We start from the raw sequence: 22,933 nt of genomic DNA, 5'->3' as shown, positions 1-22,933 counted from the left end.
TCCCATGGATTTCTAAGTATTTCCATCCAAAGCTTCTCATATAACTGGCTGGTGTCTAGCTAGTTGAAGCCAAGGGGTTTACAGAAATAGCTGGGCCCAGGGAAGTGGTGGAGTCACTGTTCCTGGAGGTGTTCAAGAAACATGACTGTATGGCACTGAGAGACATGGTCAGCAAGCATGGTGGGGATGGGCTGGGGTCAGACTTGATTATCTTAGTGGTCTTTTCTAATCTTAATGATTCTACGAAAATTTGAACCCCAATGACTGGTAACAAGGTAGGTTATAGTGGGATGAAAGAGCGAGAATGGCTGGAAAAAAACTGAAAATTTGAAACATTCACCCAATACTTGGTAAACAAGAAAGTGACAAAAGTGTCAAAAGTCACCTATGCGTTATAATTCCTGGTGAAAATTAATGGACACATGGATTAAAATCATCCAGCTGCCTTTCAAAACCTCACACTAAGACCCTATCCAGCAAAATCTCAGCCAAACAGGTAGTTTACAACCCTGTGTATGCTTCTTCTGTAATCCGAGGGGCTCTGCAAGGACACAAGCCCACACATGTCCAACCACAAGATTAGTGCCAAAGTGCTTAGCTGTGGAACCTTACCAGATAATTTTTTTTTTTAGCTCTGTTTGCATCAACACTGGCTTCTAAGCATTTTTCATGATTTGAAAGTAAGTGGCGTTTGAAGACACCACAGACCTTTTTGCAGGCAGCACAACCCGGCCAGCCATGTACCCACTGCATCCTTTCTGACAAATGCTCTCCTCTGAGCCTTGTGCAAGGCAAGAGTGTGCCTGTCAGATACGTTTCATTGTCTTTTTACCCTCCTGTCAGCACAAGTGTCAGCTGTTTGCAAGTCCCCCTGTGCAACTAACCTTCCCTAAGCAGTTCTGAAGTTGGTACCTGCAGAAGCAGTTTGCAGATGATCTCAATGCAGCCTATGGTGTCATGGGAGGAAGACAACGTTGTACATCTTTCACCCAGCACCAAAATGTGCTCTTGTTTCTTTCCAAGCCCTGCAACAAAGAAAGCTGATGTTTCGTGAGTATTACCTAAGCTCTGTAACATGAGTCCTGCAGATCCCTGGGCTAGAAGCTCCACAAACTCAATGTCTTTCTTGTAGTGAGAATCCCAAAACTGAACACAGCCCTCAAGGTGCAGCCTCACCAGTGCTGAGTACAGAGAGACCATCATCTCAGTGTTCATGCTGGCTGCACTATTTCTGATAAGAGTCAGGATGCCATTGGCCTTCTTGGCCATCTGGGCACACTGCTGACTCACCACTGCTGACTTCAGCCGAGCATCAGCCAACACCCACAGAACTTTTTCCTCCGCACAGCTTTCCAGCCACTCTGCCCCACGCCTGTAGCACTGTATGGTGTTGTTGTGACCAAAGTGCAGTACCTGACACTTGGTCTTGTTGAGCCTCTACAATTGGCCTCAACCCATCGATCCAGCCTAAAACAAGAACTAGGTGCTGCAGTGTGAATGTGCAGCATACAGCCAAGTGTGTTGCAGTGGGCCTGAGCACGGCTGGTGCTTGCAAAGCACACATCAGAGCATGGAGGATGCAGGGTGTGAGCAGAGCTCATCTGACTCAGACAAGGATGCCCCTCCCCTCTAGGGAACAGTGTGGGTCAGGGCGGAACCAACCGCACAAGCAAGATGAATGCTGATGACAAGTCCATGAGGAATTTGATGGGGGGAAATGAGACAGCAGTAATTGAGGATAAACCTCCCCAGTGGGGATTTTACAGGGTTTTTTTCCTGGTAGTATTTTGAACTAAGAATAAACCCAGGGGAAGTATCCCCTCTCCTCCACATCCTTGTGAGCAAGGACCCCAGAGCAGCAGTGGGAGCAAGGTCAGCCTCTGTCACTGCACAGGAGAAAGACAACATTTCAGACACAATAACACAACATTCCTGGAAGGAAAAAATGCCACCGACTCAGAAATAATCAGCCTCTGGCCCCAGGCTGTGATTTGCACAGACACATCACCGATTCTTGCCAAGCAGCTGCTTTGGATTCCCTGCAAGAACCCACTTACAGGCAGGGGCCAGCAACACAGGTCAGCTATTAAACGATGCTTTTGACTCTTCATTGACCTGCAGAGCTGTAGATCTTCTAATAAGTAGATTAGAGACAGCTTATCTTTCTACATTAGGTAAGGCTAAAGACACTACAGAATTTTACTAAAAATTGTGTGTGGGGAAATCAGCACCAGAATATCTTACCTTACACACTGCAGCACCAGGCTGACCTGCTGCATGACTCTTGGGATGGCAGGAGGTGTCTGAATACTCAGGGCAAGGCATCATTCAGTCCCTCTGTGATACAATGCAGACATCTCACTGTGTGTGGACCAGAGACAGAATTAAAAACAGATAGCAAAGACAGAAGTATGGCAAGTTAAGAGGGAAACAGTTCAAGAATACATGCCAAGCATCAATGTTTGCCATATGAGCCTCCACACTGAAGCGTGCCAGTTTGCATCAGACCAGACTCAGCACTGCCTGGGCAGTGAAACTGCCAAAACTGCCATCAGCCAGACACCTCTGTCCATCGCGCTCCACACTGAGCTGCATCTCTGCTGCATCCATTCAGTTCGGGCAGAGGGATTTCCATTGAGATATGCACTGTGTGGCGCAGTTATGCCAGCTGGCAGGGAAAAATTCTGTGATGTGAGAAGTCTGCAACTCTACCTTTGCCCTCAGCTTTTCCACCCTCCTCCAAATCATGTTTCTGATTCACAAGGATCCTGAATCCTTATAAATGTCAACAGTCACTCAATCACCTCCCATGGCCACCTCAAGCTCCAACCTATTTAAATCAACTCCAAGGATGAAACAACCCAGGAAGCCACCCCCAGACTTATGTTTCTAAACACTCATTCTCCAAGAGGACCAGGAAGCACTTAGATCTATGTTTATATTACACAGAAAGAGCTGCCCATTTGTTCTAGTATTCCTGCAAGAACCTTAGCAAAATGAAATTCAGCCCTTTCACTCTGCTATGCTTTTCAAGCCAGAAAAAGCCCATCTCCCTGTGAGTATTCTCAGAGTTATTTAATAACGTAGGTATAGCTTCCAGATACTGCAGCTTGCTTTTTGGCTATGATGATAAATGCTGAGAAAACAACAACAAAGAGGCTGTATGCCAAAGGGGAAATAAATGAACAACAAATTTGATTTGTACAGTAGGAGAGGACAGTAATTGTAGTGCATCCATTGCAGTAAAAATTTGGTGTATGCAAGAGATCAAATTCTTTTGCTCTAAGCATATGAAGTGAGGAAAAAAGGGCTTAGGCTGCAAGAACAGTTCCAACAAACTGGATAATTGTGGCCCCATTTACATACATGTGCAGGTGCAGACTGAGCTCAGGCACCATCTGTGGAAAATGTCACTTGGCCAAGGAACATAGAACAAAAAACACACACACACATAGAGTGTGCTGCTGGCAAGTTGCAATAGAAAAGCATCCTCTGCACTCTAAGCCATGTGGTGGGCTCTGGAGAGGGACATGTATAATATTTATTGTCCCACATCATGGAACATTCATTGCAGCACCAGGTCAGCATGGGCACAGGCAGAGCTCATCTCCCTGCAGCCACTGAACCACTAGCACTTCCATAGATTCTATTTTAACCAAAGCCCTGAAAACTTTGGGTGGGATTATGCTTGATTTTGAATTGGTGGTGTTGGTGTTTAGGAAAAGTTTTACCGTCAGACTTTCATGGTTTGCTCATTAGGCAAAGGTGGAAGTGCCACGATGCTGAGCCTGGAACAGAGCAGCAACTGCATTGCTTTCCTGCTGTTTTTCATCCCATGAGGCTGAGTTTGTACAGCCTTATCCTTGCAGATGCTCCCTGCCCGGTTACACACAGCCTACAGCCAAAGTGGAGGCACCGCTTCATGCAATGGTTTTGTCCTCTTTCCACTTGGATTGGAGCTCTGGATAATCTTGAGATCTGTGAAAAAGGCAAAGTGCACTAGGTGAAAGCAGCTGAGCTTCTTCTATCTTCTCTGCTTTCTAGAGTGAAAATTCACCTGCTTTACCCAGCCTTTTAGGCTGAAAAAGAAAAGCACGGAGAAAAGAGAAAAGGTCCTTTGTTCAAAGCACTAAAAATACCAGCACATAATGCAAAAGTAATGTGGTTTTTTTTTCCTCTCAACAGTGTCTTCAGGTTGTAGGCCAAAGTTCTGTGGTCCACACTCACTTCCTCTTTCCTTCCACTTTGCTTTGCCACAAGCCATAGCAAGCACACAATGCAGTCACTGATTGCAGAGCAGTGCACCCCATTGTATCAGAGCCAGGAGACAGACAGACAGACAGACACGTCCCAGACAGAGATGGTGCTTCCTCCACCCATGTAAGCAGCATTAGAGAGAGTCCACAACCAGCATCAACCTGCCCCATCTACCTCCATCCCCGTCCAACTTCATGGTTGTGTTCCTTACTCATGTGAGTTTGCAGGGAGCACACAAAGATATGCTTCATAATGCCAGTCTGAGGCAACTGAAAAGGCTTCAGAAATTGAGCTTAGAGGTGTCTGAATTGATCCCTGATTTACTTAACCTGGAAGCTTAACTCCTTGGTTGCTCTTTCTGAAGGAATTTCTAGGAATCCATCAGACTCTGGCAGGACAGAAACTGGAATAATAGGTTATCTGATGTTCTGACACCAAGAGGGCTGGGTGTAGGGTGTTACTGCCCTGGATGACAGCTCAGAAGAGAATCATAGAATATGCCACGTTCGAAGGGATCCACAAGGATCATCGAGCCCAACTCGTGGCTCACCAGAGCACAACCCCAAAGCAAAATCCTATGTCTGAGAGCAGTGCCCATCACACCTTAACTCTGGCAGATTGGGGCTGTGCCTGGGCAGCCTGTTCCAGTGCCCGACCACCCTCTCAGTGTAGAACCTCTTCCTCATACCCAACCTAAAGCTGTGGGCTTTTCACCCATGACAGTCTCAGGCTGCCCGCTTGGCCCAGAGGAGCTGCATCACCTCTGGGCACCTCACTTCCCCTGCTGTGAAACAGGAAATTTTCCTTCTCCACCTTCATTGTTAGCATGTTTTCTCTGCAGAGCCAGGCTGGTCTCTGCCCCTGTGTTTGCACAGGCCTGATACAATGGAGTCATGATCCTAGGTGTTGCCGCCATAAAAATAGAAGCAGAGAACAATGTCTTCTTTAAAAACAAGGCTTTTCATGTCTCTAGCTGTGTAAAATGTGCTGCTTAAAATCCATTCACTGTGCTAACCAGCACTCAAATCAAAGGCGCAATTCACATCATGCTTGGCAATAATTTGCAGAAAGTAGCTATAGATTTTCTACCTGGATTAATTTCCCTTTTATTTGCAACATTCTCTGATTTTTCTTCAAAGTCCCTTTATTCTGAAGTCAGATCTGATCCCCATTAGTGTCGCTTTCATGTAAGCAAAGAATTGTGTCAACTCTTCTGATACAGATTAAAGCCCCAGAAAACAAGGTGGGGGGGTGGGGGGGGGGGTTGGGGTTTGGTTCTTGGGAGAGCAATTGTGTGGAAAACTATCTTTCAGACTGCCTGCTTTAAGAACTCTCTATTTCAGTCAATTATTAAGCAAATACAGCTTTCAATAAGGATAGATGAAAAATAAATAATGTTTCTGGCGGATGAAAGAACAATTTGTAGAGAAGCCAGATTTCCTACAGGCTAATATTATTTTTTCTACCTGAGGTATATGCTGCTATGCTGTATTTTGCTGATGAGGTTCTTTTTTGTTTAAGGGAACAGAGGAAATGTTACAAAAATAATCATTTCACCATAAATTTCCTCTCTTCTGGAACTGAAGTGACCATCGCTTTTTAAAACAAAGCCATTTAACAGCAATTTACATAAAAATACACAGCACTTGTTTCAAAATTCATTCACTTAACTTTTCCAATCAGAAGACATTATGATGGATGTTCCTCCCCACCAAAAGCCATTCCTCTGAGCTCAGCAGAGCTGCCTCTGATATTCACAAGGCAGAAGAAAAGGTGAATGAAGCCTAATAAATTTTTTCAAGAGTAAATACAGTCTAAGTGGTGTTACAGCCAACAGGGAGTGCAGGATATTCCTGGAAACTGAGCTCATTTGAAGCATACGATTCAAAAGTAGTATTGAAGCATGGAGTGATTAGTGGAATGGTTAGATGCATTAATTCTAAACTAAGAGGTAGAAGTTTAAACAGCAGAAATTCCTGCCTCTTGAAAAAGCATTTCAGAATTAATTTTTTAAAACAGGCTAAAAAATATAAAACATGGATAAGAGAAAACTTTCTGCAAATCATCACAGAATCACAGAATCATAGGATGGCTTGGGTTGGAAGGGACCCCAAGGATCATCAAGCTCCAACCCCCCTGCTGCAGGCAGGGCCAACAACCTCCATATCTAATATTAGATAGACCAGGCTGCCCAGGGCCACCATCCAACCTGGCTTTGAACACCTCCAGGGACAGGGCATCCACAATAATAAGTAAAATGAATAAGTAAATAAATGAGTCTGCTGGAAAAGCAGAGCTGCTTCACTTCAGGATTTGAAAATCAAAAGGGTGCTCACACCAATCCATGTCAGCCTTAGTTGTAACGCATTTGCAACTACCTTCAAAATTTTGACCTAATATCTTTAGCTGAAAATTCCTGTCCAGCTCTATGTGGGAATTTGGATTATTTTTTCTATTCAAAGGACAAAATGTTCCTGCCCCAGATCAACCAGCCCCTTCAGCCTCTTCCTCTCTTGCAAGACCAACTCAGTCTGAAAAGTCTCAAATTATCCCACAGGTGTATGTGGGCTTTAAAGTGCCCTTCTCAGGTCATGGGAACTGCCCAGGTAGCTGTGGGTACCCCATCCCTGGAGCTGCATAGGACCCTTTGCCCCATCTAGGTCCTTTCCAAGCAAAGCTGTTTTATGCCTCTATGATCACATCCTGTCCCACCTTCTGCTTCACATGAATGCAGTCACACAAAAATAAAGGTTAAGGATCTCATAGGCTCAGGTTGGCATTCACCTTCTCTGCCTCTCACAGAGGGTTAAGACCTGGCATCTCAGCCATCTGCATCGGTTGCTTTTCCTACATTACAATCAGTTCATTGTCCACAGTGGCTGCCACACTGAGAGGACAGTGGTAGGGCTCTCAGCAGGACATAGAGAAAACATTAACAATGTTCAAAACCTCCATGATAGCTGAGAAAAAAATATATATATAATCTTCTAACTTCAGGTTTTCTTATCAGAAAGTTTGAATATTTCCAAGATTTCTGCTTATGGTCTTTAACATTTCTGCTTCCTCAGTCGTATATTTTTAGAGCTGCTGAACAAATATCGGGCTGATCTCAAGCTGTAGGACAAATAGCAGCTGAAGTTGGGTACCTGGGGCTGAGCACAATTTTTATTTCCTGATGTTCTTTCTGGGAAATGCAAAGCAGCGTTTTTTGCCATGGCCCTCTATGGGCCCAGGAGCAGGTGCATGCTTTTCAAGTTGTTTCAAACAATTTGTATTTCCTCTAATACCAGGCTGCTATGGGAAATATGTTCCTGACACCTTCTGTGTACAACTAGATTTTCCTTGTCTTCTAGCTTTGGCATCTGTAGATTTTGTTGAGGAAAAGATGGGAAGGGTATGGAGGGCAAGACAAATAAAGAGGCAGAGTGGAGGCTGAGTCGCGGTCTACAGCTCTTCACAGGGAGTAGAGGGGCCCAAGGGAATGGCATGGAACTGCATCAGGGGAGGGCCAGGTGGGAATTAGGGAAAGGCTGTGCTCCAGAGGGCGGTGAGCATGGGACAGGCTGCCCAAGGCAGTGGGCTCAGCCCTGAGTGCCAGAGCTCAGGGAGAGCTGGGACACCACTCTTAGACATAGGGTTTGGGTTGTGATGTGTGGAGCCAGGGCTTGGACTCAGTGATCTTTATGGGTCTCTTCCAACGTGATATTGTATGATTCTAAACAGAGAAGCCATTTTTCCCTTGAAGCACATCCAGCAGCCAGAGCAGCATGTCTCCACCTCCTACGCCCAGCTTCCAGGACACATCCATCTTATCTCCATGCCCCTCATTCCTTGGCTGTTCTACCACAATTACCAGTACTGACTAATGTGGGATGACCAGCACAGACTGTCTGCCCAAGAGGCTCCTTGGCCACACTCAGCCAGGAATGCTTCAGGAATGCTAGAAGTAAAAGCTCCTCAGTCTGTCAGCCTCGAAAAATGCAACCCACTGAAGTTATAGCTGCTGAGGATTAAAATGCCTTTGCTGAAGTTTTTCTCAGCAAGTGCTAAGGACCTCTGTCAAGTTCAGGGCATAGCGCCTTCTGCCAGTATAAGTCACAGTGAAATAGCTGCTCTGTCATCTAAGAGCCAGCTCACAGTGAGGACAACCTGGCCACTGCAGAGCAGAGATTTTGTGTCTTTCCATGAGCATTATCTGCTCTCACTGCCATCTAATGAGACCATGACAGATCACCACTGCTTTTAAGGAGACAATGTAGTGTTTGCTTCTCCAGACTGCTTCTCTCTCCTTTCTAGTAAAAAATAATAATAATAATGAATAGATAAATAAATAAATCTCCCTCTGATCCTCCAGCAGTGCAAGAAGAGAAGCAGTAGAGAACTGCCTGGATTCCATCAACCACACAAACAACTTCTGTAATTATTTTGAAAAATAACGTATGTAATGCCTGGGAACATTTCAGTGAGATTTGTCTCATTTTGCCACTAATCTTCCATTTATTCCAGTGCTGCTTATGAAGTTTCATGTTCCTTTGATAACACTTGATAAAGACTCCCTTTGTTCCCACCTTTTCTCTCTGGAGAAAAAGTCACACTCCTTGTTGTACTCACCATGCTCATAACATCTCTGTTAAGAGACTCCAAATACATTCTTCACTGAATTGGGTTTCAATAAAGAGCTGCTTTAAAGAGTCTTGACTGATTCCATCTGTGTTAAAATAAATGAAAATGCCATAGGATCTGGTCAGGTCAGGTCAGCACGGCTGGTTAAAACATTAATAAGATTATTCCAATTATCAGTAGCTCTTTATCTCAGCACTACAATAGCCTTTGCTATTGACTCGAGCCATAATCCCAGTTCCAGCAAAACATACTCCTAGACATTGGGCTATGGTGATGGAAGCTTAAAAATATTTAGTAGAGCTAAAAAATATAGATATAGATAATAATCTACATTCTGCCTTTCAGTTTTTTTGGATAGGCTCATGCTACAGTCACACCCAAAATTTTCTTCTCTCACTCATCCCAATGCCACAAACAACCACATGATATCACAAAGAGAGCTTCCCTTCCATCAGGGTTAGGATGATATCCTGTGTTCTTCGTTGTTTAGAAATGATCATAATATTTTTAATAATATGTTCAGGGTCTATCTATTTACACTACTTAATGCTACACTGTACCTCTAAGGTTTGCTTGGATTTAGAGCTATTACTTTCAGGAAAGAGAAAAAAGCCCTTAACTACAGTATAATTGAAATGCGCACAACAGAGTCTATTTGTCTGCAAATTTAATGCATTTACTTAGGCAGTTATTATTAATTTCTAACCTGAGAGCAGAACTGCCTTCCAAGGGGAGAGATGATGGTACACAGTGAGCTGAACTACTCAGGAAGCACCTCCCAGCCTGCTGCTGTGCACAGCCCTGTATTTAAGACTGAATGAAACCTAACAAAATGGATACAACGTCGGTTTTCCTCAATTCCCCAAGCACTGTAATCAGGGTAGTCTTTTCCATCTAAAAGAGCTTTGCACAACACTGAGGTTACAAGAGCTCCCTCAGTACCATAATACTGGAGGAACTGGGCACAGCTTTCCTTGCAGAGATCCCAAGGCTCCTTGGACTCTGCTATCAGCAAAGCTGAATTTGTTCAAGGATTGATCATCAGAGCAGTAACTCGCTAAAATGCATGGCAAATCCTCCAGTGCTGATTTTACAGACAGTGAGGTCAATGATTCCAATAAATCAACTTCATTCATGCTGTCTATAAATAAGTAACATCCCGAAGTGGGAAGGAGCTGGCTCCTGTTTTAGGGTTGTGCTTATTCTGAAAGCTTAGGGAATTTCCATTTTCATTCAGTCATTTCTGGACCTGATGCACTCTGCTTGATCTTCTTAATCCACTTCCACTGCTTTTGTGTTCTTTGTCGTGTAGGCTGGCCAACATTAAAGTCTGTCTTCTCAATATACTTTGAAAGATTTGCAGCACTTTGTATCAGCTGTTTGAATAAAAGTGATTAGTGGACAGGTACCTCTGTTCTGCTAGCTTTCTCTGCACAGCAAATGCCCAGCTGTGGAGAGCTGCAGGCAAGATATAAATCCTATCTCTATCTTCTCAAGATGCTAAAAAACACAAAGTAAATCATAAATTGTTCTGTAAGATGACACTGGATGCATCTATTCCTGTTGCAGAATGGCACACCACAGCTGTCACGCAGTACTAGTCTGCTTTTCCAAATCAGCTGCAATGCAGGTCAGGATTGGGCATTTTCCCACTAATTCCACTGGAATTTTCCACTAATTCCAAAACTTCACATTGTTCAAGGGGTGGGCAGGAGTGCCCAGTGTTACACATGTCTTGCTGTTGTCTCTGCTCATCCCTAATCATGAGAGAGCTGAGAGAAATTAGAGCCTAAGGAGAAGTGCAGTGCCTAGATGCCTGGAAAGGAAACTTTGAAAGCATTTCAATATTGCATCTCAGGTGCTTCCAAAACATCGTGCTCCAAAAGCTTGTCCCTGCATAGTCAATCCCAGTCTCTCAGAAATCTTTAACATTGTCTTCCATACCATGAGAACTCTGTGTGACCCATGTGGCTATTTGCCTCCTGACTTGATTGGGCATCTGAGTCAGTCTCCAGGTTTTCCATGCAAACACAGAGTAAAAAGAATATAATCAGAGCAATTACAACATCAAAAGGCAAGAATAAATTCGCTTTGGGCTAAAGAAAAGCAAAAACTACTGCAAGGCTCATTAGGTAATGAGAATAATCAGCCAATGCAAGCTTTAGGTCAGCAACTGAGGAAAGACAGGTAAGGATAGCCAAGTCATGTTACCACTGGCTAAATCATTAAGGAAATCATTGCTAAGACCTCAGTGTCTCATCTCACTGACTACTTGAGTAGGAATGTGGAGAAGAGCTACAGGAACGGTATAAGAACAAGAAAAATACCCTGTAGGAAGACACCAGATAAGCTATTCAGAGCAGAATGAATGATGCTGTGAATCCTATCCAACTTTAAAATCACTAAACATCTGTGGGCTACAGACAAAGCAATGAATTCCTCACCACCTCATTAGACCAAGAGCTCCACTTAGTGCAGTCAGCTGAATCCCAGCCTCAGAGGCTCCCTGTGCTTCCACCTTGGAAGTGTATTTTAGACACTGTAAATATCAGATGGGCAATTGTATTTGCTCAGCAGAACAGAGATCTCACCCTGTGTTGAGATGACAGCAAATCATGAGACTTACAGGCTTTCTTTTGAAAAATATTGGCTAGCAGAGTCCTAGTAGATGATTACAGCAGCAATTAAAGAAAGGCGCTGAGAACAATTCTACATTTAAAGTTTGGTATTTAGGCCAATTACAGGGCAAAACAGAATAGTTCTGATTTTCATTTCACAAAGGATATATGTAACCAGCAGGATAAATCCGAGGTAGAAAATCACTGTCTTTGTAATCAGATCTTGTTTTTCAAAGAGGAGGAAGCTGGGGGACATGCCAGGAGCGATGTGTCACTTGATTTCCTGGAGATGACTCTCACACACGTGGAAGTGGAAAATGACCCAGTTTTGAGTCATCGGGTCACTTGCAGACCTGAGGGAGCCAGGGGTCCCATCACACCACTCCTCATCTGCCATGATGTCCACCCCAGGAGGCAGTGACACTGCATTCAGACATAGCATTTCCAAAAGAAAAAAGCTGCAGGGGGACAAAGCTGAAATGAATGGATTGTAGTTCCTAGGAGAATGACAGGGATGTGTCATTAAGGTCTTACACTTCTTTTGACTGGATGACTTTGGTGGGTGCCAGATGTCGTAAGTATCCTTATGGCTTCCATTTGCAGGTTCCTTTGGCATTCCTAGCTTTAGGAGGAGCTGCAACATCTCCTGAAGCTAGGTCCATGGCAGCTTAAATGAAGTTTGCTGGACACTGAGCAGCATGTGTGAAGTTAACCCCTAGCAACTCTATTCCTATTTCCCTCATATGGATCAGCTAAAAATATATACTTTTGGAAAGAAAGTACATGACCAGAATCAGGATTCTTGAATGCACTTGAAATACACAGAAGCAGCTACAAAAACGTACTGCTGTAATGACTTTGTATTCTTGTTGAATATTCAAACTGCTATTTTTTTCAAGCCTGGGACATGTAGTTTCAGCAGTATTCAGATGCTGAGTTATGGGAAACAAAGGGAATTAAAGACTGACATGAGGCATGTCTGGGTTTCAATCTCTATCTGGAGCGTAACAGGGATTGTTACATTTCAGTCATAGAAATCCTACATTTGCAATTATGCTTTAAGACAAGAAGATTTACAAATGATATATTTTTTTAAATCATTATTTTCAAACAAGTTCCTACAGAACACATTCCTGTCCTGCCTGGGCTAAGCCCAGAGAACAGCAGGCATTGGGAATGGGAAAGGGCATTCCCAATTCCTTACAAAACTTCTACTGAACTGCATTCAGGAGGGAAGGAAATGTTTCCCAGCAAGTATTGACAGTATCCCCAGGAGTATCTGATGCTGGAGAAAACATTATATTCAGTATATTGATAACTTCACTTCTCAGAAACTATTCTGAAAGGCATCAGAAGAAGGAGCTTATGGTCCCTGCTACAACCAGATATTAACTGCAGTTCATATACAATGCATTTGCTCTTGACCTTATAGGTGTGGACTTGAGACATGCATTGCAAAGACAATTATTCTACCAGAGAGTAAATTCCCATGGGGAAATCATTTACCAGTGTCTCCTGAAAAGTTCAACTCTTGGTATCCTTTCCCTAGGCTTTCCCATCCACAAACCTCAAGTATTTATGGTACCTCCACACTCAACAGCTTGCCCCATTTCAAGTCCCTATGTGAACTGCACTATGTGCATGCTACCTCCCTAAGTGAGGAGATAAAGGAGGACTCCTGAACCCTTCTCCATCTCTTCTTTCCTTTCCACATCACAAGACAGCCTCAGCAGTGTCCCGTTCTGCTCTCATCAGCAAGTCTGCTCCTTGCTGAGCCTTCATGCTTTCAGGATGTCAGTTTTGTTCTGTTCATATGCTAGCAAAATTACTGCATCGCTGTGCAAGCAAGTAAAGCTGCTGAATAATCAGTCCGTCCAGCCACAGTGACAGAGACTTTAAGTCTAAGAGATTTCAAGCAGGACACTGTTCCCCAGTCTAGAGGCTATTATCTTCTACAAACTGGTAGGTGCTTTTCCATTACAAAGCATATACTAAGACACACGCCAATGTCCAGCACAGGGGTGTATTGGCATTGTAGGATTAAAAGTTACTAAAATGATTCCACTGGCTTGTGCATAAGCAACATCCCTCTGCTTCTCTCTTTCAGTAACCGTGACTGTGGGAGGACAACAGCACCTGCTGGGACTTTATGACACGGCAGGGCAGGTAAATGACTGCAAAACATCAATAAGTTGACTTTCTCTTGATTTTTATTTATTTATTTATTTATTTATTTACTATCACATATAGGTTCTGTTGTTTTATCATGTTGTTTTGATGTTTTTGTTGTTGCTTTTTGTGTTTGGTTTTTTTTAGTAAACAAAATTTTAATAACTCACAATAAGCTGTAATGGCTGAACTGCAGACCTCCTTTTAGATTTTACATGCAGATTTCATTCTGGTTCAGCAACAAAACATACACACATACATACATCCCTACGATGGGATTTTGTCTAAGCAAAAAGCAAAGCCTGATGGCGAAGTTCAGCCTCCCATGCACGCACTCCATCCCCACTCCACTCCATCCCTATAGCCCTTTATAAAAGTCACCATTTTCTTACAACTACCACATGGTGGCATTGGAGATTCAGAGAAGAATTCCAGTTTCTAAGACCAGAAAACCAGTATAATACAACAGCAGGCTATCAGTCACCAGCTATTGACTGCAGACACGTTAACTCAGGCAGACAGGCACTCATCCCAGGATGGGATCACATTCCAAGCAGAAGAAGGTACCAGGCTCATGATGAACTCTCTCTTCTACCTCCAAAATGCCAGTGACTTACAGAACAAAGAGAAAACCATCAGTGGCACGCAAACCTTGTAGGAAATCAGCTGCCAAGAGGACAGGGAACAGATCCCAGCTCCTTCCCAGCCAGGAAGGGCTCAAGTCCACATCTACCAGCTACTCATACAATCATAGAATCATTAAAGTTGCAGAAGACTTCTAAGATCGCTAAGCCCAACTACAACTCATCCCCACCACTGCTATAAAATGCATAAATAACGCAGAATGAGACTCTGCTGTCTGCAAGAGGCCACTTACTGCAGACTGTACTTCTCTGCAGTGTGCAGAGAGGTCAAAATCTGCAACAAAACAGACTGTCACTTCCAGAAAAAGCTACACTCAGCAGGACCTGTGCATTTATACTCTTGGTTTTGCTTTTTGTCGTTGTTTTTTTTGCTGTCACTTGCCTGTAGGCAACTTCATAGCTATCTCAGTGTCAGTTACAGTCCACTCATCCTTCCTATTTACAAAGTGTAAACAGATGATCTAAAATCCAGTCCTAAAGAATGATCCAAGTCTTCATTTCGCTTGAGATATTCAAGAAGGTGCATGTGTAATTTTCTTTTCTGCACTCACAAAGGCAAAGCTCAGTGTGTCTGTCACGATCTGGCAACTCTGTGAGCCTCTGCAAACGAGACTGGAGTTATATTCAGTACTCAATCAGATTTTGCTCAGTGCCTTAATATTTCTGCTTGTTTTGAAGGGCTGACAGTACCACCTGCCACTCATTTCCTCAGCAACACATCCTCTTATTTGTTCTCCTGAGCCAAAAGAACCATAAATCTGTTCCTCTGTCAGACCTCACCCTCCCTCCATTCCTCCACAATCATATTGCCATCTCTTGCTTCCAACCAGCCAGACCACCACCTGCCTCCCAGTAACATTTCCAGCTCCTCGGGATCGTTTCCATCTCAGACTTTGGTCCAGAGGACGTGGCCATAGGCAAAACCTGGAGCATGAATCACTGTTTGATGACCAGATTGTATCTGCATGGAGGCAGCGGGGATGATGCTTCCCACATGCTCAAGCTGTAACAACAGATCATCTGGGTTGTTTCCTCACTCCTTCTCCTTGTGTTGTGTGGCTTTCCAAAGGCACTGGTGTGAAGTCATAGCCAAAAATAGCACTTGACATTACGATGCTATAAAACACATGCTAATGAAATAACAATTGGAGAATGTACTTCTGCAGCAGGACCCTCTGTCAGCCTGCAGGGAGAGCTGGCAAGAACCCAAGAGCTGAGGGATCTGGTTTTCTGTGTCTCTGGGCACAAAAAGTCCTAGGAGGGAAAAGAAAACATTGCTTTGTTGTTAGTTTGTTTGCTTTTCTTTCCCTAAGCTGGAATCAGGTGTGGAGTGCTTTAATGGCAGGCAGTGTACACAGGGAGATCGTGACAGCAGCAACATTACAAAATACAAAGTTTTGTACTTTCTCGGGCACAGCACATTACAGGCACATAGCTCAGCCGGTGGCCAGGCAGTGTAGCTGGGAAGCCCTGCATAATCCAAATGACTGCCAACAGGATGCAAGCATGAGCCAAGGAAATGAATTAATGATCAGTTACAGCCCACGTGCACAAAGACTCGTGTCCCTTCTTCAACATCACTGTCACTACAGAAATGCCCCAAAGCAGGGCAAGCATCCAGCACCTTTTTTACCCTCTTTACTTGCTTTCCTTCAACAATGAACCACCTCTGAGCAAGAAACAATTCTGATGTGGACACATCATTTCACAATGATCCATTGCAAGGTTTTGCAGCTTTCTGCTGGAGCATGAACACAGAAAGGGCCCTCAGCTGGGGTGCTCTGGAGGCTCCTGCCAGCCCAGCAACAGGGATGCATGAGATCAACTCATATCTATAATATCTTGTATCTGTGTGTGCATTAACACACCCATGTGAGCTCCTGTGTGCCCTGACCTCTGCACCGTGACATGTGGTTGTCCCTCCTTACAGCATAAACAATGCTCAGTGCCACCAACACAAATCTGGAATGCTCCTTAAGAAAAGATTTTCTGGGGGCTTCAGAGGAATGAAAAAATCCAATTAAATGTGCACTTCTGTAGCTGCCACCACCCGCTGGAAGTGCTCGAGGCTTCCAGTTTGGATTTTAATGGCACAATGTCACCGTTTTTCTAAATAGGCACATCTGGAATACGCTAACTTGTTATATTTAGCCAATTCCGTTCCAGAAGTCCTAAATCAAGATTCCTAGAGAGCTTGCTGCCACCACGTGGCTGTTTTAGGAGGCTGATTTACAGCAATTACACTGAAAAATCGTAGGAAAGGCCTTTGCCAGGCACCTAACTACAACCCATGTCGGCTGTGGAGTAAATATTCTTAATGTTGGAGAAGACAACATATCATGTCCAGAGCCTCAAACAAACCTCCTCCCACCAACTGTACTTCTTTGTGGCCTCTGTCACGGATGATTTCCATATTGCCTCTGAATTTCCCTTACAAAATTCCCTCTATGTGAATAGGCATTCCTTCTTGGCTGCTATGTCCAAACGGCTCCTGTTCCCATGTAAATCTTCAAGTCAACACTTTCAGTGACATCTAGCTCAGTCAACAATTACCGTGGCTTTGCAAAATGCAGCAGGTTATCTTTGCTACTAAATTTCCCCAGTGCACCAAGGGAGTGTTCTTGCTGAAGGACAGAGGTCTCACGTGAAGTTTTCCAACATTAAACAACCTCAGATAGATAAAAGAACAACTTCTTCCCCTTGGTTGGGTCAAAAGGAGGATGTCTTATCATCAAATGCAGTCAGAAACGTGTCTCTTGAGCTGTGCAGAGCACAGCAGGGAGTCTGTGACCGGGGCTGGAAACCAGTGTGGTACTGAAGGTGATGACTGGGAATACATCCTTCCTCTTAAAGTGAGCCTGGGACAATTAACTTGCAGCTAGACAAAACAAAACATTTTCTTTGTATTTTAGGATGTTTCTTTAATTATTTTTAATGTTACAAAGCTGTATTTGGCCTCATACTTCCTTTCAGAATAAATAAGTTTTCTTGTTTAGAAAAGGTTGGTGCAGAATATTTTTACACTATTAGTATTTTTTAGGAAACAAGTCTCTATTCAGAAGTAGTTTGAATCACCAAGATGAAAGAAAAAGAACCCCTCTCAGCTCCCTTTCTCCAGGCTGAGCAGCCCCAGGGCTCTCAGCCTTTCCCCAGAAGGGAGATGTCCCCTTCACCCATCATTTTCCACCACCTCATAACCCCTGCCATTCTCTCCCTGCAGGAGGACTACAACCAGCTGAGACCCCTGTCCTACCCCAACACAGACGTGTTCTTGATCTGCTTCTCAGTGGTAAACCCTGCCTCATACCACAACGTCCAGGAGGAGTGGGTACCTGAGCTGAAGGTCTGCATGCCCAATGTGCCTTATGTCCTCATAGGAACACAGGTAACACTCCTTTGGGGCACAGTTCACCTCTGCAGTGGTTCTCACAGCCTTATGGCTAAGGGCTGGAGACTGAGGCTTCCTATTGGACTTCATATATGAAAACCAGAATTCAGCATTAGAGGGAAAGCCATAGACGAAATTTTCCATGAAAATGGAAGCCAACATGCAGTTGACCCATTGAGTTAGTCACAACTGGTAAAACCCCTTATTCACATGTATATTAATATGGTGTGAAGGTGTAAAATCCTATAGGGATAAGAGATTTCTGATAGGTCTTTAATGGGAGGAAAAGCAAACATCAAAGGCTATGGCTGGAAGCAGAAACTAAATTCAGGCTCAATTTTAATAAAGAGAATAATTAGCCAAACAACTTAGAGACATAGGAAGGAAATGGCCTCCCTCATGCTTTACATCAACATTACAATTACTGACTCATCATCCCACCTGTGCTTTAGGGGATGTTAGACTGAACAATCAAAGCACTTTGTTTCAGCCTTAAAACCTATGAATCTATGGGTTTCCAAGACACAGGCTGGACAGAGATCATGAAAAGCAGGGATGCTAAAGTCAGGAAAATGTCTAAGTACGGGGCAGTAATCTAAACCAAATTAGAGAAAGAGATCACTTTCTGAGCAAAAATAAAATCCTCATGCCATAGGAAAGTCTGGTTATTCAAGCACTGGCTTTGTTTACCACACTGGAATACTCTAAAACAGCAGTTATGCTTTGGAACACATACTCTGAAAATGGCTGGTTTAGAAATGCCAGGATGTTTCACTTTGATATTTTCCATGGAAATAAAGGATTTTGCTTCAAGTCAGCCATCCAGAGCTGTGTCTGTTTGGTCTGTCACTCTGTTTTACAGGTGATGCAGTGCAGGATCATAGCAGACTCCCTTTCCAGTGTGACTTAGGCTTCTACCAACACTTTGCATAATGTATAACCACTGAGAAATGCGTCTGTACTATGCTGCAGCCATCTGAGCTGTGGCCTGATAGCTGTCCAATAAGAACTAAGCCACATTAAACAGAAAATTTAAAGAAAGGAAAGAAGAGAAAATACATATGTAATTCATTTCTCACCTGAGGCTGTGAGGACAGACATCCTTGTTCAAGGATATGACTATGGGTTTGTAAACCTATGAATATATCTTTCAAGAAGGCAGTACTGAACATGGGTTTTGTGTGTTTTTTACTAGATTGATCTGCGAGATGATCCCAAAACTTTGGCTCGTTTGCTTTACATGAAGGAGAAACCACTCACCTATGAGCATGGCGTGAAGCTGGCAAAGGAGGTAACAACTTTTTGGAGTCCCGTGAAATCAGTTGATCACAGCAAACTCTCAGCAGGGCTCGTTGGTTGTTCCCAGCCAGATATCAAACCCCCTGGAAGTAGAAACAGATTCTGGCTTCTGAGCCCACTGCTTTGGTGCAACACCCAACCTACCTCCAGGCAAAGCAGTAGTGGGGAAAGGGACAACAAAACAGATTTTACTGACTACCTCAGCTTGTAGAAATTAAGAGCAGCCTCTCTGGCACCTTCATACCAAGTCCACCCTTTTCACCACTTCTCCTAGCAGACAGAAGCAGTCCAGTTCTGGTTATTCATCTGGTGTGCTAATACTGCTAAGAAGTCCTGAGCCACATCTCAATCCCTCTAGTCTGTGATAGATAACAAGAACACCACAGCCAGTTTCCTAAATAAATGGGAAATGTGCTTCAAGAGCATCTAATATCCCTACTTTTCATTTCATTGCATCTCACTCCATTTACTCATGCTTGGTAGCCAAAGCATAGGGAGAGAATACATCTTTTTTGCAGTGTTAAGATAGACAGCACTTGGTGCTCTCTCACTCAGGATGATTACTGGTCTTGTCCCTCAAATCTATAGGCAGCCAGATACAAAACAGAGGATCTCACCCCATTTTCTGAAGGTCAGGACAATATTCACACAGAAAGATGCTGGAGCACGGTCTCTCTACCTCTCCAGACAGTGGTTACTCATGCTTCCTCTCTCCTTTTTCAGATTGGAGCACAATGCTACCTGGAGTGCTCAGCCCTTACACAGAAAGGCCTTAAGACTGTCTTTGATGAAGCAATCCTGACCATTTTCCACCCCAAGAAGAAGAAGAAGCACTGTGCAAAGTGCCATAGATGCTGCACCATTGTATGAAGTCACTTGGAAAGAAAAGTGAGATGAGTTCAATGAAAACAAGCAGGTTAGAAAGGCAATGAAGGTCATAAGCAACTGAAAAGGGGAACATGACCAGAAAGGGGTCCTTTTTACCCAAATAGGAGCCCTCCATTCTGTGAAACCTCCAAGCTGTATCACAATAGGCCAGCTGTTATCTATGTGCAATCCAAACCTTCAGCGTTATATGCAGCCTGTTCCCACCACTGCAGACTGTGCTGAGCCAACAGAAACAAGGATGCCTGCTCCTGCTTGATTCTTCTTCACCTTAGGAATAAGAAGGCGGCACTGTGTGGGGGAAAAAAAAATAAATAAATAAAAAATAAAGGGATAAAAGAAACAGAACAAACTCCATTTGTGGCCTTAAGGAAGAATTGATCAAAATTAAAAATTTGCAGTACTAAGGAATTTAATCTGAACTGACTGAAAGAACATGGAGATCTGTAGAAATCTACTATGTAAGACGTACGCTATAGGTAGGATGTACTTTTGAACTACTTCTCTTTTATAAAATTCATTACTTCAGGATATACTTATTTTTGTTCAATCCGCATGGAAGCAAAGGTGGAACAATTCCAGTTTGTTTTCACTTAATGGTGAAACTTCACAGCGTCAGTATGTTGCTGCACCCAAGCTATCGAAACAGATCAACATTTACCTCCAGACTTAAGGAATGTTCTAAAACAAAAAAATGCAAGTAACTCTATTTGTACAAGGGAATATTCAGGCTGAGCCATGTTTCTGTAAGCTGGGAAAGGAAGAACAGAGTTGTAGTGTTTGTGTACTGATATTCTGCCACCAAATATTGCCCTGGACATGAAATACCAGCTTGGAAAAATTGCCTTTCCAAACTGAGAATATGAAAGAGACACATTGCCATGGCAACTGAAAAATTACCTTATAGATCAGCTGGATTTCTACGTCCCACCCAGCAGACAAAAATAGCAAAAGCCAAAAAGCCAAAGGTGACACCAATCTCAAGTACTTTAAGATGATCCAAGTGCCTTATGATTTTTTTAGAGTATCTCATGTAAAAACCTTATCAAAGCGAAATTATAATCATTGTGATTTACTGTGGTCCCCCTCCTCTCATTCATTATTGTGCTTCGCTCCCACTCTTTCACAGCCTCATTGCGGTAAGTGCTGTTTAAGTTGCAGTTCTCAGCAGTGGACTTTCACAGGATGGGTTGCAGCCCTTAGCACAAGGGTGGGAAGACCTCGAGGGAGCACAGGCTGCCCATAAGCTCCCTGTGCTGCTGGAAGAATGGTGCCTTTCCACTAAAGTCTCTCTGGGAAGCCTGTACTTTTGCATCTCACAGCAACACTGATGCTCAGAGGTGAGCTCAAAGGGCATCTGCCTTTGAGAACAATGGCAGTGCCATGAGTTTGTCTTGTGGATTTCATTCCCCAAGCAGAAAATACAGAGACCTCCAATATAACTCCTTGCAAAAGCAGCATCTCCATCCAGCATTTTGAAAACTGCTCAAACTAAGCAGCAAACAGAAGAGAACAGTCATGATGCAATGCTCCATCCTTTACCCATGGAAGATGACAGATCCAAGCTCCTGTTTTCACTCGAGCACAAATTTTATTTACCACAGACACAGACAGAAACCAGATCAGACACAGAACTTTTCCAATAGAGATGAGTCAAAACTGGCCAAACTTGAGGTCAGTGCTACTCACCGCCTCTTGTGCTGCATGTAAGCATGGATGATAGCTAAAATTCTGCTAATCAATAGCTATACAAAAGAGATGCTTCCTTACTGATGGCAATCATTGTGCATATCTTCTATCATGTTGCAGAGAAATGGACTGACTGACACAACACAGCTCAGAGTGAGGACAGAGCTGAGCCTGGTGAAGGAGCTCATGTCGTGCCATAGAGGCTGTGCTGCTGTCCCAGCACTGAGCATTCACACAGCAGGGACATCAGTAATCAGCTGATCTGAGAGGTGTAACACGGTGTTAGAAGAGCATGAAGAAAAGTAGGAGTGGCCAAAAGTCCACTGAAAAATAAAAGAAGGGTTTCAACAGAGAAAATAATCAGAGCTTCACTGTGCTGCTGTTTGCTTCAGTGGAAATAAAACAGGGTGATGGCTTTGTGATTTAGGCTGCTGTAAAACATTAGCCTATATGCAACTCTGGTTAAAGTAAGTGAAGTCTGCTGTAGCTGAAGTGCAATGGAAACACTCAGTTTGGAGCTGCCAAGTATTCTCAGAGCTTCACAAAACAACAATTCAGACTGACAGCTGAGCTTATCATAAAATAATGAGCACAGTGGAAAGTACAATATAGCATTCCTAGCATGTGTCAGAGAAAGCCACAATAACCAAATGATATTTTTGCCTGGTATCAGGGGTGCCTATTAATGCTGATGGGATGGGACGGGACAGACATATAAAATCATATAGGAAGTTGTACCATTAATGTAATTGCAGTGGTTTGAGGAAAAATAACTTACAAAAACCCATATTACAGAATCACAGAATTGTAGGCATTGGAAGGGACCTCCAGAGATCAAGTCCAACCCCCCTGCCAAAGCAGGCAAATATGGTGATGAAGAAGCTAAAATGCTACTGTGCTGATTTATTAAACTGTAGCACCCTGCACAAATCGTTGCGTAGCACTGAAAGCAGATATATGGAAAAAATACTACAACTAACCAGGGCTTTGTTTGTATTTACAAAGTCTAACACATCAAGTTTGCGAAACCGTTTTCAAGTTTTTCAAGCTAATTGAGACCAAAATTTGTCATTTGTGAGCTGAAAGAGAGGGTGAGTGGTCGCAATCCACACACTCCATATTGTTTTCATTCCTCTTCCAACAAAAATAACTGATTTTTTTAAAAAAAGATGTGGCTAATGCAGGTCTCATAAACATCAGTCCTGTGTGGGGTTACATACACACATTCATCCTCACAATGTGGCATTTTTCAAGGATCTGCCATGTTACACCGTGGTCTTGGAGAGGAAGGAATAGCACAGGCCAGCAGGCTCCAGAAAGGTGCTGTAGGCAGATGTAAGCAGACTCAGTATCTGGCAAGT

At 43.4% G+C, this 22,933-nt stretch overlaps 1 protein-coding gene across 2 annotated transcripts in view; it reads left to right on the top strand.

The window, feature by feature from the left end:
- RHOJ (ras homolog family member J) overlaps nucleotides 1–22,682 on the top strand; it is a 48,997-nt gene extending 26,315 nt beyond the window's left edge. For both annotated transcript variants that reach the window (XM_048947628.1, XM_048947626.1), the window contains 4 exons: nucleotides 13,606–13,664; nucleotides 17,532–17,696; nucleotides 18,895–18,990; nucleotides 19,722–22,682. In XM_048947628.1, coding sequence (XP_048803585.1) covers nucleotides 13,606–13,664; nucleotides 17,532–17,696; nucleotides 18,895–18,990; nucleotides 19,722–19,868 — 467 coding nt within the window. In that variant the 3' untranslated portion in view covers nucleotides 19,869–22,682. The remainder of the gene's footprint in view (nucleotides 1–13,605; nucleotides 13,665–17,531; nucleotides 17,697–18,894; nucleotides 18,991–19,721) is intronic.
- The last annotated feature ends 251 nt before the right edge of the window (nucleotides 22,683–22,933 follow it).

This window comes from Lagopus muta, chromosome 6, assembly GCF_023343835.1.
Source record: "Lagopus muta isolate bLagMut1 chromosome 6, bLagMut1 primary, whole genome shotgun sequence".
NCBI lineage: Eukaryota > Metazoa > Chordata > Aves > Galliformes > Phasianidae > Lagopus > Lagopus muta.
Note: the sequence above shows the minus strand (reverse complement) of the source record. Positions and strands in the feature narration are given on the sequence as shown.